Below are 16,642 nucleotides of genomic sequence, written 5' to 3'. Positions count from 1 at the left end.
AGAGAAATCTGTCAATGAATTCATCTGACATGCTGTTTGCAAATTAAGACTTTTTTTAAAAAAGGGGTTGTCACCATGGCTAGAAAACATTTCTAATTCTTTTTGGCAGGTCCTTTATTGAGAGTGGGTGACCAAGTTTAAATTGATTAGATTAGTCTGATTGATGGAAGGACTCTTCCTTGTCCCACTCCAAATTCCTCATATACTTGTTGCTGGCCACATGACCCCTCTTCTGCTACCTCTTGAGGCAGATCCTCACTTCCCTGGGACCTTAACAAGTAGTTTGGCTTCCTACCGTCCATGTGAATTTCCATATTCTCTAATTTTTTGGGTTTCCCATAAGGTTAACCTTAATACCAAATTTCCTGGCCTTTGTTTCCCCTCCCACTAACAGTAGTGTTTATGTATGGACTCTTATTCTTAAATTACTGATTGTTTACTTCTAAGGTTAGCTTCACCTTATAAAGTTTTTTATCTAGAAATATTCAGGTTTGTTCTGCTTGGTACCCAGACCAGAATTATCCAGTTTTCAAGAAAGCAAGAAGAGGCTAAATCAACCATTCTGGTTTATTAGAGAGAGTAAAAATAATACTAGCAAAACCCCAAGTCTTTATAAAATTGGAAAAGCAGGTGAAGACTAAGTTCATAGAGTGCTCCAGGGTCTGTAAGAGAATATATGTTGAAGCTAAAGTTGAAAAAGAGAGAATGCTCATTAGTTTTGATTAAATTATTTTGTAAGCTCTTCAGGGCACATGGAGAGTCTTTCCATGTGTTTGTACAGCACCTAGCACAATCGGGAATGCTAGGGCAGAATAGAGCACAAAGAAGGTGACTGCAGTATGCATAATAAATGTATTACAAAAATAGCATTGTGATTAATCAGACAAGGAAGGACAAGAAGTCCTTTTGAAACTGTAAATATATGAATAAATAGGTGAAAGTTACTAGCATCATTTCAGCCGAGGCCTCTTCCTGTGAAATTTCCTCTGGCTGTTCACCAGAACCAATTTGCTAGTCCTGCTTCAGTGTACAGTGCAAGATGCATTTATTCCACCAGGCTTTTAACTGAAGCTTTTAACTAAGGCTTTTAATTTAATCTTGTCTGCAGCAGTGAGGCACAGCTCTGTAGCTTTTGCACAGCTATTAGGTTGGATAAACCCTATCATATGTAGGTGGTATGGTTATGTTAATTTAACATGCTGTTGCTACAGCAATGGGCACTGTATTATATATATATATATATATATATATATATATATATATATATATATATATATATATATATAAATAAATAAGTACAATAAAAGGCGCTGGTGGAAGATTCAGACAATCATAGAACCTTGAGATTGAAAAGGCTGTTTGGTTATCAAATGCATCATCTTCCATGGATTATTCCCTACAGTGCATTTACTATTGTTTTGTGCAGTTTTAATTTTGAATTCTGAAGATGTGGGGATTTAATTATCTCTTTTGAGAGAAGATTCTATAGGCTAATAAATGTCCTGTCAAGAAGATTTTCCTGAGATTCAGTTTATTTTATCCATTTCTTAATTTCATGTCATTAGTCTTAGGCCTTTAAAAGTTGGGTTGACATAGCTACGGCGCTCAGGGCTGTGGATTTTTCACACCCGAGTGCCATAGCTATGCCGACCTAATGCCCTGTGTAGACGCAACTAGGACTACAGAAGATTGCTTCTGTTAGCATCGCTACTGTCACTCAGGGAGGTTGAGCTCCTACAGCAACAGGAAAAACCCCTTCCGTTGCTGTAGTCTGCGTCTATACTATGGGGGATGCTGGCATAGCTTTGAGCTTTGCTGCTACAGTGCCTGTAATATAGAGTTGGCCCTAATTGTACAGTAATGCACTGGCTTCCTGTGGGTATTTCTTTTAGGACTGTAGATTAATTGCAGTTAACTCATGCGATTAACTCAAAAAAATGATTCACAGTTAAAAAAATGAATCGCGATTAATCGCACTGTTAAACAATAGAATACCAATTGAAATTTCTTAAGTATTTTTGGATTTTTTCTACATTTTCAAACATATTGATTTCAATTACAACACAGAATACAAAGTGTACAGTGCCCACTTTGTATTATTATTTTTGATTACAAATATTTGCACTGTAAAAATAGCAAACAAAAGAAATAGTATTTTTCATTTCACCTCAGACAAGTACTGTAGTGCGATCTTATCATGTAAGTGCAACTTATAAATGTAGATTTTTTTTGTTACATAACTTCACTCAAAAACAAAACAATGTAAAACTTTAGAGCCTACAAGTCCACTCAGTTCTACTTCTTGTCCAGCCAATCGCTAAGAGAAACAAGTTTGTTTACATTTACGGGAGATACTGCTGCCCGCTTCTTATTTATAATGTCACCTGAAAGTAAGAACAGGCATTTGCATGGCAGTTTTGTAGCCAGCATTGCAAGGTATTTAGGTGTTAGATATGCTGAACATTCGTATGTTCCTTCATGCTTTGGCCACCATTCTAGAGGATATGTTTCCATGCTGATGATGCTCATTAAAAAATTAATGCATTAATTAAATTTGTGACTGAACTCCATGGGGGAGAATTATATGCCTCCTGCTCTGTTTTACCCACAGCCTGCCATATATTTCATGTTATAGCAGTCTTGGACCATGATCCAGCACATGTTGTTCGTTTTAAGAACGCTTTCACGGCAGATCTGACAAAACACAAAGATGATACCAAAGTGAGATTTCTAAAGATAGCTGCAGCACTCAACCCAAGTTTAACAGTGTGAAGTGCCTTCCAAAATCTGAGAGGGACGAAGTGTAGAGCAGAGGTGGGCAAACTACGGCCCACGGGACCGTCCTGCCCGGCCCCTCTCCCACAGCCTCAGCTCGCCGTGCCATCAGCACTCTGGGCAGCGGGGCTGCAAGCTCCTGCTGGGCAGCATGGCTGCAAGACCCGGTGGGTGTAGTGTATTAAATTGGTCCCTGTAGGAATTGAAAAATACTATTTCTTTTGTTTCTTTTTTACAGTGCAAATACTTGTAATTACAAGTAAATATAAACTGAGCACTGTAAAGTTTGTATTCTGTGTTGTAATTGAAATCAATATATTTGAAAATATAGAAAACATACAAAAATATTTAAATAAATGGTATTCTATTGTTGTTTAACAGTGCGATTAATCATGCGATTAATGTTTTTAATTGCTTGGCAGCCCTAATTTATTTCAAATTTGTAAAACAGCTAATGGGCAACCCTCGTGTCATGTTCTGAGTTCTCCCCACCACATATTTTAATTAGCAGTTAACAAAACCAGATAATCAATTACTGTGATTGAATACGATGTCCTTCAGTGACTAGCCCAACAGAGAAGTCATTTGCAACTGCTACCCACTAAAAGAGCTCTTCTTTGGCTCAAGTTGTACGGTTATGTCTTGGAGCTGAATGGTAAGGATTTGAGTATGTGATTTATGTATATTTATTTCTGTTATCTGCAGAATTTAAACTTTTTGTGACACCCTCTTTTGTGAGGGTAAAGAATTCCCCTCCCCCCCCATTCTTAATATCTTTCTTTGTAAGTCAGTTGCTTCCTATCTATTTTTTGTTTTTCTCTGAACACCATCCAATATGTTAATATTTATCTGGTAATGAGGTACCCAGAACTGAACACAGTATTCAAGATGAGGCTGAGCCAGAGTTGGAGAGAGAGAATGGGTATGTGTTACCTCCCTGTCATGCCATCTAAAGCCATAAAATGTACTGCAGAACCATTAAAAATTACATATGAAGAAACCTTGATTTAGGATATGAGTGACTGAGCAGCAGAAAAAGTCTTTCTCAAAAATATTCACCTTAGAGGATAAATACTGGAAAAGGATGCTGGCTCCTTATAGTGATTAGTACTCAGGTTCTGTTGTGGACTGGAGGCAATTTGGGATGATGAAGCTTTTCACCACCATGGTATGCTTTAGGCATGCTTTTAGAGCCACTATGGAGGGGGAGAAGGAGGAACGCTTTGCCTGTAATACAACCTTGGCATGCTCATGTAGAGCATTTTGGTAGTTGTCTGTCTGCCTCAGCCCTTCTTTTCCACCACCAATACTATGCTTTCGATCCTTCTGTTTTCATCTGATGGAAGTCCTCCAAGAACTGGGGAGACCTGTGTGCATGATGAAATAAAAGGGGGCTTTCTGAGAACCATTGTGTGGTTGGTTCCTTGAAAGTGGTCTTGCCGACTCATCACAACAGTTCTTCTTCGAGTGCTTGCTCATATCACCTCCAGTTAGGTGTGCATGCGTGCCACATGCACGGATGTTGGAAACTTTTTTTCCCTAGCAGCTACCCGTTGGGCCGGCTGTGGAGCCCCCTGGAGTGGTGCCGATATGGTGCTCTATATATGACCCTGCTGGCCCGACCCCCCTTCAGTTCCTTCTTACCACCAGTGATGGTTGTTGGAACAGTGGTGTCTTGTTCGCAAGTGCTCCACTACTCCGTGGCTACTCTACTTATCTCTATTGTTAGTTAAGTTTTAGTTATCTGTTATATTTAGTGTTAAGTATAGTTGTTAATGCTTGAAGGGGTTTCCCCCTTCAACGAGTGCCCTATGGGGCTACGGGGCATGCCATCCCAGGGCTTCAAACCTTGCAGCTCCTGTGGCAAGCCTATGCCCATGGGCGACCCCCACGACTCCTGTCTTCATCGGTGTCTGGGAGAGGCCCATCAGGCAGATAAGTGGCAGGATTTGCAAAGCGTTTAAACCTCGCACTAGAAAGGAGAGTAACATTAGACTCAAACAACTCCTCATGGAGTCTGCTCTCTGTCCACCACAACATTCTGCCCAGAGCGCCTCGGTGCGGCGTGCTCCTCCAGCGGTGCTGTTTGCAGTGCCGAAAAAGGACTCGGCACACCCCTCTAGGGCCCGGCGGTCTCCTGGGGCCCAAAAGCGCATTCCCTGGCACCGTTTTCACTCCCCGGCCACCTGTAAAAAGCAGGTCACAGAGAAGCCCCCACAAAGGCCTGAGGTGGCCTCCATGGTGTGGAGCAGGGACCTTCCAGTACGCCTCGTCCTCCATGAGCGTCCGCCTCCATGAGAAGCCCCATACCGCCGGACTCCCTGCAGCTGCAGGTGGAGGAGGTCACGCTGCTTTGCACACCCGACACCTTTGAGGCCACCAGAGGGCTCATTGAGATGATGGTGCCCAACTCTCCGGTCTTGAGGCCTACACCATCTCGAGCCCTGGCACCGTCAAGAGGCAAACCAGCAATCTTTGGGCTGTCTGCCCCCAGACCAGCATCTCCGCGCTGCTCTGAGTCCTGGCACTGCTCTGAGTTCCGGCACTGCACCCATGCTCCGCGCCAGTCCGACTCGCGGCACTGCTCTCGCAGCCCCGATCCTCGGAGCCACTCCTGCTCGAGGTGGTCATCAGCTGACAGGTCGTGGTCCCGCTCAAGGTCTAGGTCAAAGTCTGAGACCCTGCGGCACCGCTCGAACCGACACTGGTCCGCACAGCGGCACCTCTCCCTGTCACAGCACCGCACCTTTCCGCAACACCGTTAGTGACACCGCTCTCCATTGTGGCACTGTTCCCTGGCACAGCACTGCTCTCCACTGCAGCGCTGCTTTCCACCGCGGCACCATTCCCCGGCACAGCACTGGTCATGGTTGCACTCCCGTGGCCGCTCTCCACCGAGGCAAAGTCCAACATCTCGGTGCTGGTCGATCTCCTGGTACCGCTCTCCACAACGGCACCGCGGATCACTGTCTGAATCTCGCCATTCTCCACGGTACACATTCTGCCCATTGGGGGACGCGGAACCGCCCCTCCCAGCACAGCGTACTGCCCCTCCTTGGCCATCCTACTCTCAGTCACCCTCCCCCAGGTCGGGTAGGGCATCAGGAGCATTGGAGGCACCCCGATCAGGTCCAGGCAGTCTCAGACAGTATGCTTCAGTGCCCCACTGGCCACCCCAGTGGCAGTTCTGGACTCCCTGGGCGTACCACCAAGCCCAGGGTGCCATTCCAGGCGTCCCTCTGCCATCTCGTTCTGGGTCCTGTATTCCTGAGGCAACCATTAGTCGTCCTCCTCCGGACCCCGCACAAACCCTGGATCCAGCCCCCCCCCGCCGTGGAGGCTACCCCCAGTGCCCAGGAGGAACTGGAACCAGTGGACCAAGGGGCTGTCTCGAGCCCAATTCTGCCGGTCGCCGCCTCCTCGTCTTCTCCTGATGAGGCAGAGGCGGGTACATCTGCATCCGGCCCCCCACCCATGGACTACTGGGCCCTACAGAAACTCCTACGGCAAGTGACCTTAAACATGAATCTCCAGGTGGAGGAGGTCGTAGAAGAAGAGGACCCCATGGTGGACATTCTGACACTAGAAGGACTCTCTAGGGTGGCGCTGCCCATTATGAAGACCATTCAGTCAAATGCCAAAACAATCTGGCAAACTCTAGCCTCCATTCCCCCCTCGGTCAAAGGGGCCAAAAGAAAGTACTTTGTCCCTACTAAGGGGTACGAATACCTTTTTACCCATCCCCACCCATGCTCCCTGGTGGTGGATGTGGTAAACGAAAAAGAAAGACAGGGTCAGCCCCTAAATCAAGAGATGTGAAACGTCTGGACCTCTTTGGGGGAGAGGTTTATTCTGCCGGTGGCCTCTCCCTATGGATCGCTAATCAGCTCGTGATCCTTAGCAGATACCACTATAATTTCTGGTCTGCTATTCAAAAGTTCAAAGAGCTCCTCCAATCTGATTCTCGGCAGGAGCTGAGAGCCATTGCTGAGGAGGGCAGACTAGTGGCCCAGACTGCTCTTCAAGGCTCCCTGGATGCCACGGACGCAGCAGCGTGTACACTGGCATCTGGTATCACCATGCGGTGTAATGCCTGGGTTCAGTCCTCGGGTCTCCTGCCGGAAGTTCAGCAAACTATCCAAGACCTTCTGTTTGACAGTCAGGGGCTCTTCGCTGAACAGACCAACTCTAGGCTGCATGGCCTGAAAGATTCAAGGAACCCGATTAAGTCTCTAGGCATGCATACCCCAGCGACTGAAAGAAAGCCGTTTAAGCACCAGCCAACCCAGCAGCAGTCTTTCCCTGCTAGGCCCAGGCAGGACTTCTCCTGCAGGAGGAGTAGATACACCAGGTGCAGACCATCGCGTCCTCCCTCTGATCAGGGCCAGGGACAGTCCAAGCCCCCTCCGGGCCCTAAGCGCCCATTTTGAAGATGCGTGTGAGGACAGATTACCAGTCCATATCCTGGCCAGTTATCCTCCCTTCCTGAACCGTCTATCCTGCTTCTACTATGCATGGTCCCTTATTACATCAGACCAATGGGTCCTCCGCATGGTAGAGATGGGCTATTCTATTCACTTCTGCTCCTTTCCGCCCTCCCAACCCCATTGCCCATCCCTCTTCAGGGACCCCTCTCACGAGCAACTCCTGGTCCAGGCGGTCCAGGCCCTCCTCGCTCTAGGAGCAGTGGAAGAGGTACCTCAGGAGCTCAGAGGCAAGGGTTTCTACTCTTGCTACTTTCTCATTCCCAAGGCAAAGGGGGGTCTAAGGCCCATTCTGGACCAAAGGGAACTCAACAAGCACATCGTCAACTCAAAGTTCCGCACGGTCTCCTTGAGCACGATCATCCCCTCCCTGGATTCGGGAGACTGGTATGCTGCCCTCGAAATGAAGGACGCTTATTATCACGTTTCAATCAACCCGTCTTGCAGGTGTTTTCTCTGTTTCATAATAGACAAGGCACATTATCAGTTCATGGCTCTCCCGTTTGGCCTGTGCATGGCTCCCCATGTCTTCACCAAAAGCATGGCAGTCATGGCAGCCTTTCTTCACCGCCATCATGTGCATGTTTACCCATACCTAGACGACTGGCTTATATGAGGCTGGTCTCACCAGCAGGTAGAATCACAGGTATAATTGGTCAGGGACACGTTCAACCACTTAGGCATTATTCTGAATGTCAACAAGTCTGTTCTCACCCCAGCACAAACAATAGAGTTCATTGAGGTAGTCCTGGATGCAAACCAGAGGCCCATCATCTAGCCCTTGCGCATGTAATCACTGGCCTGTAACTTTCCCACCACCATGGTGAGACAGTGCCTCAAGCTGCTGGGTCACATGGCATCCTGCACCTACGTGGTGCAGCATGCCAGGTTGCGGCTCAGGCCCCTGCGGGCGTGGCTTGCGTCTGTGTATCGCCTGGGTCGCGACACTCTGGACATGGAGCTGACCATTCTGGGACATACTCTCAATTCCCTACAATGGTGGCTGGACCCCTGCATGGTAAGCACCAGGGTACTGTTCCACCCCCACCAGCCCACTCTGACATTGGTAACGGATGCGTCGGCGCTCGACTGGGGAGCACGACAAGTCAGGGCCTATGGCAAGTAGAGGAACTGGCTCTGCATTTCAACATCAAAGAGCTCAGGGCAATCTGCCTCGCGTGCCAGGCGTTCCTGTCCCGCTTGCAGGGCTACTGTGTAGCGGTACTGACGGACAATACCACAGCCATGTTTTACATAAACAAGCAAGGTGGAGCCTGGTCTGCTCTGCTCTGCCAGGAAGCTCTCCTCCTATGGGAATTTTGTTTAGCCCACTCCATCCTTCTCCAAGCCTCATACCTGCCGGGCGTTCAGAACGTACTGCCGGACAGCTTGAGCAGGCGGTTCTTCACACAGGAATGGTCAATTCGGCCGAATATCATCCATGCCATCTTCTACAGCTGGGGGTTTCCCCGAATTGACCTGTTTGCCACATGGGCCAATAGGAAGTGCCCAACCTTTTGCTCTTTCCGGGCTCACAGCCTGGGCTCGATTGCGAATGCCTTCCTGAACTCATGGTCCGGTCAACTACTATATGCCTTTCCACCATTTCCTCTCATCCACAAGGTGCTTCTCAAGGTTTGCAGGGACAAGGCGGACGTCATCCTGGTGGCCCCAGCTTGGCCTCTCCAGTGCTGGTACCCCACCCTCATGGAACTATCGATCCGGTCACCGATTCATCTACCTCTCATTTCCGACCTCATCTCACAGAATCACAGTCGCCTCCTCCACCCGGACCTCCAGTCACTTCACCTCATGGCCTGGAGCAGTGGTCCCCAACCTTTCTTGTGGGAATAGTATATTGCTATTCCCAGAAGACTGTGGCGGGCGCCAGGCACCCTGCTGCCGAAATGCCATCGCCAAAAAGTGGCAACGGCAAGAAGTGTCGCTGCTGAAATGCTGCCGAGAAACAGCAAAGCTTCTTGGCGGCAATGCTTCTCGGAGGCATTTCGGCGGCGGGGTTTCCTGTGGGCGCACAAAAATGCCCTAGTGGGCACCATGGCACCCGTGGGCACCGTGTTGGGGACCTCTGGCCTGGAGGATCCATGGTTGAACCAAGCAGAGCTTGCCTGTTTGGACCCGGTAAGGCAGGTGCTCCTGGAAAGCTGCAAGCCTTCTACCAGAACCACTTACAAAGCAGAGTGGAAAAGGTTTTCTATCTGGTGGGCCCAAAGGCAGGTACTCCCACTCCAGGCTTCAATCCCATGCATCCTGGACTATTTGGTGCACCTGAAAGATCAGTGCCTGGCATTCGGTTCTCTTAAGGTTCACCTTGTGGCTATTTCAGCATTTCACCAGGGCGTGTCCGGGCACTCAGTGTTTGCACACCCTATCGTGGGACATTTCCTAAAAGAACTAGAAAAGATCCATCCCCCAATGGAGCTCCCTGTCCCTGCCTGGGACTTCAATTTAGTCCTGTCTCGTCTCATGGGTCCTCCCTTTGAGCCGCTAGCTTCATCCTCGCTCCTCTACCTCTTCTGGAAGGTTGCCTTCCTAGTGGCCATCACTTCAGCACGACATGTTTCTGAACTACTAGCCCTCAGATGTGAGCCCCCATATACCATCTTTCATAAGGGCAAGGTGCAGCTTAGGCCTCACCGGCCTTCCTACCAAAAGTCGTGTTCCGCTTCCATGTCAGCCAGGATATTTTCCTGCCGGTTTTCTATCCGAAGCTGCATGCCACCCTCTGTGAGCAGCAGCTGCATTCTCTGGACGTTAGAAGGGCGCTCACCTTCTACATAGACCGAACAAAGCCGTTCCGCAAAACAAACCAGTTGTTGGTCGCTCTAGCGGAGCGGATGAAAGGTTTGCCGGTCTCTTCCCAGCAGATATCCTCCTGGATCACGGCGTGTATTCGTACTTGTTATGACTTAGCAAAGGTCTCTCCGCCTGTTGTCACGGCTCATTCCTTGTCAGCAGCCTTCCTGGCACACGTACCCCTCAAGGAAATCTGCAGGGCTGCCACATGGGCTTCGGTGCATATCTTCACATCGCATTACGCCATCGTCCACCAATCACATGACGACGCGGCCTTCGGCAGGGCAATTCTCTAGTCTGCAATTCCTTGACTCTGACCCCACCTCTGAGGTAAGGCTTGGGAGTCACCTAACTGGAATTGATATGAGCAAGCGCTTGAAGAAGAAAAAACGGTTACTCACCTTTTTGTAACTGTTGTTCTTCGAGATGTGTTGCTCATATCTATTCCATTCCCCCCCCCCCACCTGCCCCTCTGTTGGAGTAGCCGGCAAGAAGGAACTGAAGGGGGGTCGGGCTGGCAGGGTCATATATAGAGCACCATATCGGCGCCACTCCAGGGGGCTCCACAGCCAGCCCGACGGGAAGCTGCTAGGAAAAATGTTTCTGACATCTGTGCATGCGGTGCGCGCACACACCTAACTGGAATAGATAATGAGCAACACACCTTGAAGAACAACAGTTACAAAAAGGTGAGTAGCCGTTTTTTGCTTCTCTCTCTCTTGGTAAACTGTTGTTGCCGCTTGAGTAAGTTTTGGAATTTGGTGGGGTTGGTCCTGGCCTTTGACTGGCTGAGGTGATGGCCTATTCTGTGTGTTGGCTGGTGTCACGCTGTCTGGAGTGGCTCACGACTGTGAGTGCCCACCTCAGGGCAGACTGTCAGAAAACAGGGCAGACACCCCAAACTGATGGTGTGTTCTGTAATTAGATTTCACTAAGCCAGTAACAAATGTGAACTCCTGGATCACTATATCACTCTTACAATTGAGTCACAGACAGTCCCCTTAGACTCTCCAGTCTATCTTGCCACCCAGGCAAACTGAACTTTGTGATAAAAGGATCACTTACATAAAAAATCACATCAAATTTAGATTGCTTCCAGTCCCAAGAGACCAGTCACTTACCCCAAATCAATTGGTACTCTGGATTTTGCACCGAAGACAACTCTGGCAGCCAATTCTCTTGTAAACTAACTAAAGGTTTATTAGCTAATAAAAGGAAATGAGAATTATTGAGAGGTTAAAGCAAGTAAAATATATGCACAGGTGAGTCACAGTTTGTAATTCCAAATGGTGGCAATGATGTAATAAGCTGCTGGTTTCCCAAATCTTTTCAAGGTACCCAAATTGTCTCTGGGAATCTCCATTCTGCATCTGGTAAGCTTCCCTGTAAGGGTCCAAGCAGTCCAGAGATGCAGGATCTTTCCTTGAATCCATACTTATAGCTTCTTCTCACCAAAACCAAGCTGATAGGGTCACTACCCATGTGGGCTTTGCATTTGATGTCAGAGTGAGGAATGCATTTTGAGTCTTAGACTTCTGATCATGACACACAATGACTATTTGCTTTGAAATTAGCACTTTTCTGTTGAAGTTCTTCATTTTCATTCCACAAAGCTTCTTTCTCATTTGATGGGTTATTTAATAACAAAGTATTTACAATGTAAATGTTTGATACTACATTATAACGGGATACAGATAAGTGAAAATGCAAGTAGCATCCCATTAGTTTTCATGAAGTTTAAACACCAAATACACTTATACATTTAACAATCACTTTGATCTGTACTAATACAAGCGAATTGGCCTAGGGCTCTGGCATGAGCTGGCACCTGGTTTGTTATGTCCTCCATGCCCACATGTAGTCTGAATCATGAAGTGACTTAGTCAGAAGTGAATGTCTATGGGGAATTATTGAAAATACTATTAATACTTTAAGTGACAATAGAGGTAGATCATCTTCAGAAACAGGTTAAGGAGATGGTCTTAGAAATGCAGCTCATTCCTCTGAGTATACGAAATGTTCAGTGAAAGTAAGATCTACTACTTCAGCTTAGCGTATCATTCCTTTTTGCTTCTAAATGATCCTGTTCAAATACTAATCTAAACTACAGAAGCCCGATTAACCATTTCACACTGCCTTTTCATTTTAAGGTACTATTATTACACCGTAAAGAAGGAAAAAAGAAAGAAACACACAGGAATCACTGCTTTCCCCCTTCAGTCTGACAAGAAACTGGATCCCTTTCCTGTTCTATGACCCTAAGGACTTCTCTGCACTTACAGTGCTGCAGCAGCACCAGTGAAGCTGTACCGCTGTAGTGCTTAGTGAAGATGCTATCTATGCCAATGGGAAAGCTGTTCCCGTCAGCGTAGGTACTCCACCTCCCTGATCAACAGTACTTATGTCAATGGGAGAAGCCCTCCTGTCGACATAGCACTGTCTACGGGAGGGGTTAGGCTGGTATAATTATGTTACTCAGGGGGGTGGATTTTCCACATCCCCAAGTGATGTAGTTATACAAACATAGACTTGGTCTATACTACCAGTTTAAGTGAACTCTACCTCTGTTACCACCTGCTGCAGCTCCTGGGTTATTACAGATTCCCCTTTGCTAGCAGCATGCAGCTATGTAGGTAGAGTGCACTCAACCACTTTGGCTGAGACACATATTATCCTGGCTGTCACATTAGCAAATATTAAATGAAGTCAGGTATCAGAGGGTTAGCCGTGTTAGTCTGGATCTGTAAAAACGGCAAAGAGTCCTGTGGCACCTTATAGACTAACAGACGTATTGGAGCATAAGCTTTCATGGGTGAATACCCACTTCATCAGATGCATGCAGTGGAAATTTCCAGAGGCAGGTATAAATATGCAAGCAAGAATCAGGCTAGGGATAATGAGGTTAGTTCAATCAGGGAGGATGAGGCCTTCTTCTAGCAGTTGCGGTGTGAACACCAAGGGAGGAGAAACTGATTTTGTAGTTGGTTAGCCATTCACAGTCTTTGTTCATCCTGAGCTGATGGTGTCAAATTTGCAAATGAACTGAAGCTCAGCAGTTTCTCTTTGAACTCTGGTCCTGAAGTTTTTTTGCTGCAGGATGGCTACCTTTAAATCTGCTATTGTGTGTCCAGGGAGGCTGAAGTGTTCTCCTACAGGTTTTTGTATATTGCCATTCCTAATATCTGATTTGTGTCCATTTATCCTTTTACATAGAATGAAGGTTCATTTTGGGGTCTAAAAATTGTAAAATAATATATATTGTTTCACAAACAACAGGAATATAGAGTATGCCAGTATATACTTGATCATTAAAGTAATTTAAGTATTCAAGTTAGTCGTAACAGAGATAGGGACACATCTTTCATGTACAGTTTTAGAAAGACAACAGTATCTGAGGATTTATTAATTGGAGTGTTACATTCAAGACAAGAGAAAATATTTTAATATTGTGCATGGATGTTAAGAAACATCCATGCACAAGACTTTTGTCTCTCCTACCTCTATGAAGTTTAAAACTTCTGGAGGGGGTTCTGATAAGCATTGATCAAAGGTATGGAGAGTTTTAGCTACAATGATATCTTAAATTTTTCAGGATAAGAGGAGGCTATGGAGCTGAAGGAGGAGGAGTGTATGATCTTATTGCTATATACAAATACATAAAACAGGATAATCAAGACTTAGATTCTAATTAAGCCACATGTGGAATTAGCCAGACATTCCTGGTTGTTAAAAATGCTATAATATTTTTAGTGTTTTATTTCTCAGAAGGTGATAGGCATTTGGAAGTCTCTGTTCTTGGAAGTATTGGTAGAATATACCTTACAAGGAATCTGGAAAATGTGAATAAAAATGGGATTAGATGCTCAATGCTGGTCATACTTACTCAGATGTAAAACTGACTACCAAGGAGGAGTTTTCTCCCAGGGCATATTTTCAGGGACCATTACTTCTGGGTATGTTACGGAATAGAAATTCCCTGATTTCAAACTGAGATTTAACGTCTGAAGAATGTTTTTCTATACAAAGAAACCATGGAAGAAAGCATTCCTTGAACTGACAAAAGTGGTGTAAAATGAAAACTGAAATCCTTGTAATATGTGTTTGAGCAAAGTTTTAGTGTTGCCAACTTTCTGACTGAAGAAAATGGAACACCCCTGCCCCACCCCTAGACCCCACCCCTTGTCCAAGGCCCCATCCCCAGCTCACTCCATCCCCTACCCTCGCTCATTCGCTCATTTTCACTGGGCTGGGGCAGGGCTTTGGGGTGTTAGAGTGGGTGAGAGCTCCAGCTGGGGCTGGGGATGGGGGCTCTGGGGTGGGGCTGGGGATGAGAGGTTTGGGATCCAGGCGGGGGCTCCAGGGCTGGAGTGTGTGGCCCAGGGGTTCAGAGTGTGGGAGGGGACTCCATCTGGGACATGGGGTTAGGGTGAGGGAGGGAATGAGGGCTCCATCTGGAGGTGCGAGCTCTGGTGTGGGGCCAGGCATGAGGGATTTGCGGTGCAGGAGGGGGCTTTTTAAAAAAAAGGAAGCTTTGAAACAAAATATAATTTTGAACCATAAACACTGAAATGTTTCATTTAAAAAATGTCAAAATAAAAGATCCCAGCGTTTGTTTGTTTTTTTCCCAGGTTGCTTTTCATCCAAAACAATCTGGTAAAACTGACATGAAGTCACAAAACATTTTGATGTTGCCAACTCTCATTTTTCACTACAAAAAAGTTTCATACAAAAAAATTCTCCCAGCTCAGCTTGTAGCCTTATCCTGAATTTGTAAAACTCCACTGCATTGTTTGTGCCAAGTTGTTGCTTCCTCCCTTCATCATGGCTATGTTACAATATCTTTGTTTATTTGAGAAAACAAAGGAATAAATTATCCATTCTCTCATCTCCTCTCTGCAAGTACATGTAACTCGTGGTTTATGAAAGGCTAAAGGAGAACATTTTTGTAGGAGCTTCCTGCAGAAGAACTGGTTCCCCAGCTCACTTAAACGTGTGCCTAACTTTAAACATGTGAGTAGTACCGTCAGTCAATGAGATTTCTTATGTGCTTAAAGTTAGGCATGTGCTCAAGAACCTTGCTGAATAGGCGTTTCAAATATTAGCACATTAGTCGTATTGTAACTTCATTAAGCCATATAATGTTAAATGAAACATAGACTCTGGAGTAAATAACATATTTTTGTCTCATACTACAGAACGAGGATCAAAGGGTCATCTTGATCTGACAGAGCTGATAGGAGTTCCACTCCCTCTTTCTGTCTCCTTTATCACTGGCTACGGAGGGTTTCCAGCTTACAGTTTTGGACCAGATGCTAACATCGGCCGTTTGACAAGCACTTTAATACCACAGACCTTCTATAGTGATTTTGCTATCATAGTTACAGTAAAACCAAACAGCGATGATGGAGGTGTACTATTTGCAATAACGGATGCCTTTCAGAAAACTATATACTTGGGAATGAGACTATCACCAGTTGATGATGGCACCCAGAGAATAATCATGTACTACACAGAGCCTGGTTCCTACATCTCCCGAGAGGCCGCTTCATTTAAAGTTCCAGTGATGACTAATAAATGGAATCGGTTTACAGTGACTGTTCAGGGAAATGACATTGTTCTGTTCATGGACTGTGAAGAATATAACAGAGTTCAGTTTCAGAGGTCATCTCAGGCCTTGCAATTTGAATCCAACTCTGGTATATTTGTTGGAAATGCAGGAGCAACAGGATTGGAAAAATTCACAGTAAGTACAGTATGATGGATTCTAAATGTTTTTGATAGATGTTTCCTTTCAAAGAAGTTCTGAGTGCAATGGCTAAGCATGAAGATAAGTCACATCTGAAATATCCTGTATTTTCCATACACATGGAGCAAAACATATACTTTAGTCTAGACTGCTGTTATTTTGGGGTAATTAACAAAGAAAGTACAAGTATAACATCTCCACGAGAGAAAGCAGAGTGTGCCTTTCATTCTATAAGCTCCTCTGTCTTGAATTGCCCTCGCAGCATTGCCCCATAGCAAGCACAAAAACCAGAATGACATCTACATACACCACAGGACACATACTTTTTTTCTATTAAATAAGGTAATATTTTGATTTCAAGGTTATTCCACTGAGTTGGTTCTGAAAGAAAATGCTGCTCACCTTTTATTTAATGGATATCACCACACATGTATTTACACGTACAGATACATGAAAAAGCTATGATGATATGGTTTGGAGTGACAATTTTATTGGCACGAACTGGGAATGACTTCATTACTCACTAGGCCTGGATGATATGGATATGGCAGATGAGGTGGTCAAAGAGGCATGTGTGTTTTGTAGCTAAGTTTGCAAAGTCATGCACTAAAAATATAGGAAATGCTAGAATTAAGTCAATGCAATCTTAATTCTCTCCACTAGTGTGTTTACATTATGAAATGGTCTTTAATTATGTGATTACATGCTAACATTTACATAGGACTTCTACATTATAAAGGGTTGAGGGTGGATGGTGCTCAGGGAGTGAATCAGAGTTGTGTAAGGAATGAGGCTGTTGTCCGCAGGCCCTCTTGCTGTAGAA

General features: G+C 45.7%; 1 protein-coding gene across 5 annotated transcripts in view; it reads left to right on the top strand.

Moving 5' to 3' along the window:
- The window catches only part of COL15A1 (collagen type XV alpha 1 chain), a 270,398-nt gene that overhangs the window by 86,901 nt on the left and 166,855 nt on the right, over positions 1 to 16,642 (top strand). For all 5 annotated transcript variants that reach the window (XM_074945147.1, XM_074945146.1, XM_074945144.1 and 2 more), the window contains one exon: positions 15,269 to 15,816. In XM_074945147.1, coding sequence (XP_074801248.1) covers positions 15,269 to 15,816 — 548 coding nt within the window. The remainder of the gene's footprint in view (positions 1 to 15,268; positions 15,817 to 16,642) is intronic.

The sequence above is a fragment of the Natator depressus genome, chromosome 2 (genome assembly GCF_965152275.1).
Source record: "Natator depressus isolate rNatDep1 chromosome 2, rNatDep2.hap1, whole genome shotgun sequence".
NCBI classification, from domain to species: Eukaryota; Metazoa; Chordata; order Testudines; family Cheloniidae; genus Natator; species Natator depressus.
This window is presented reverse-complemented; position numbering and strand designations above follow the sequence as displayed.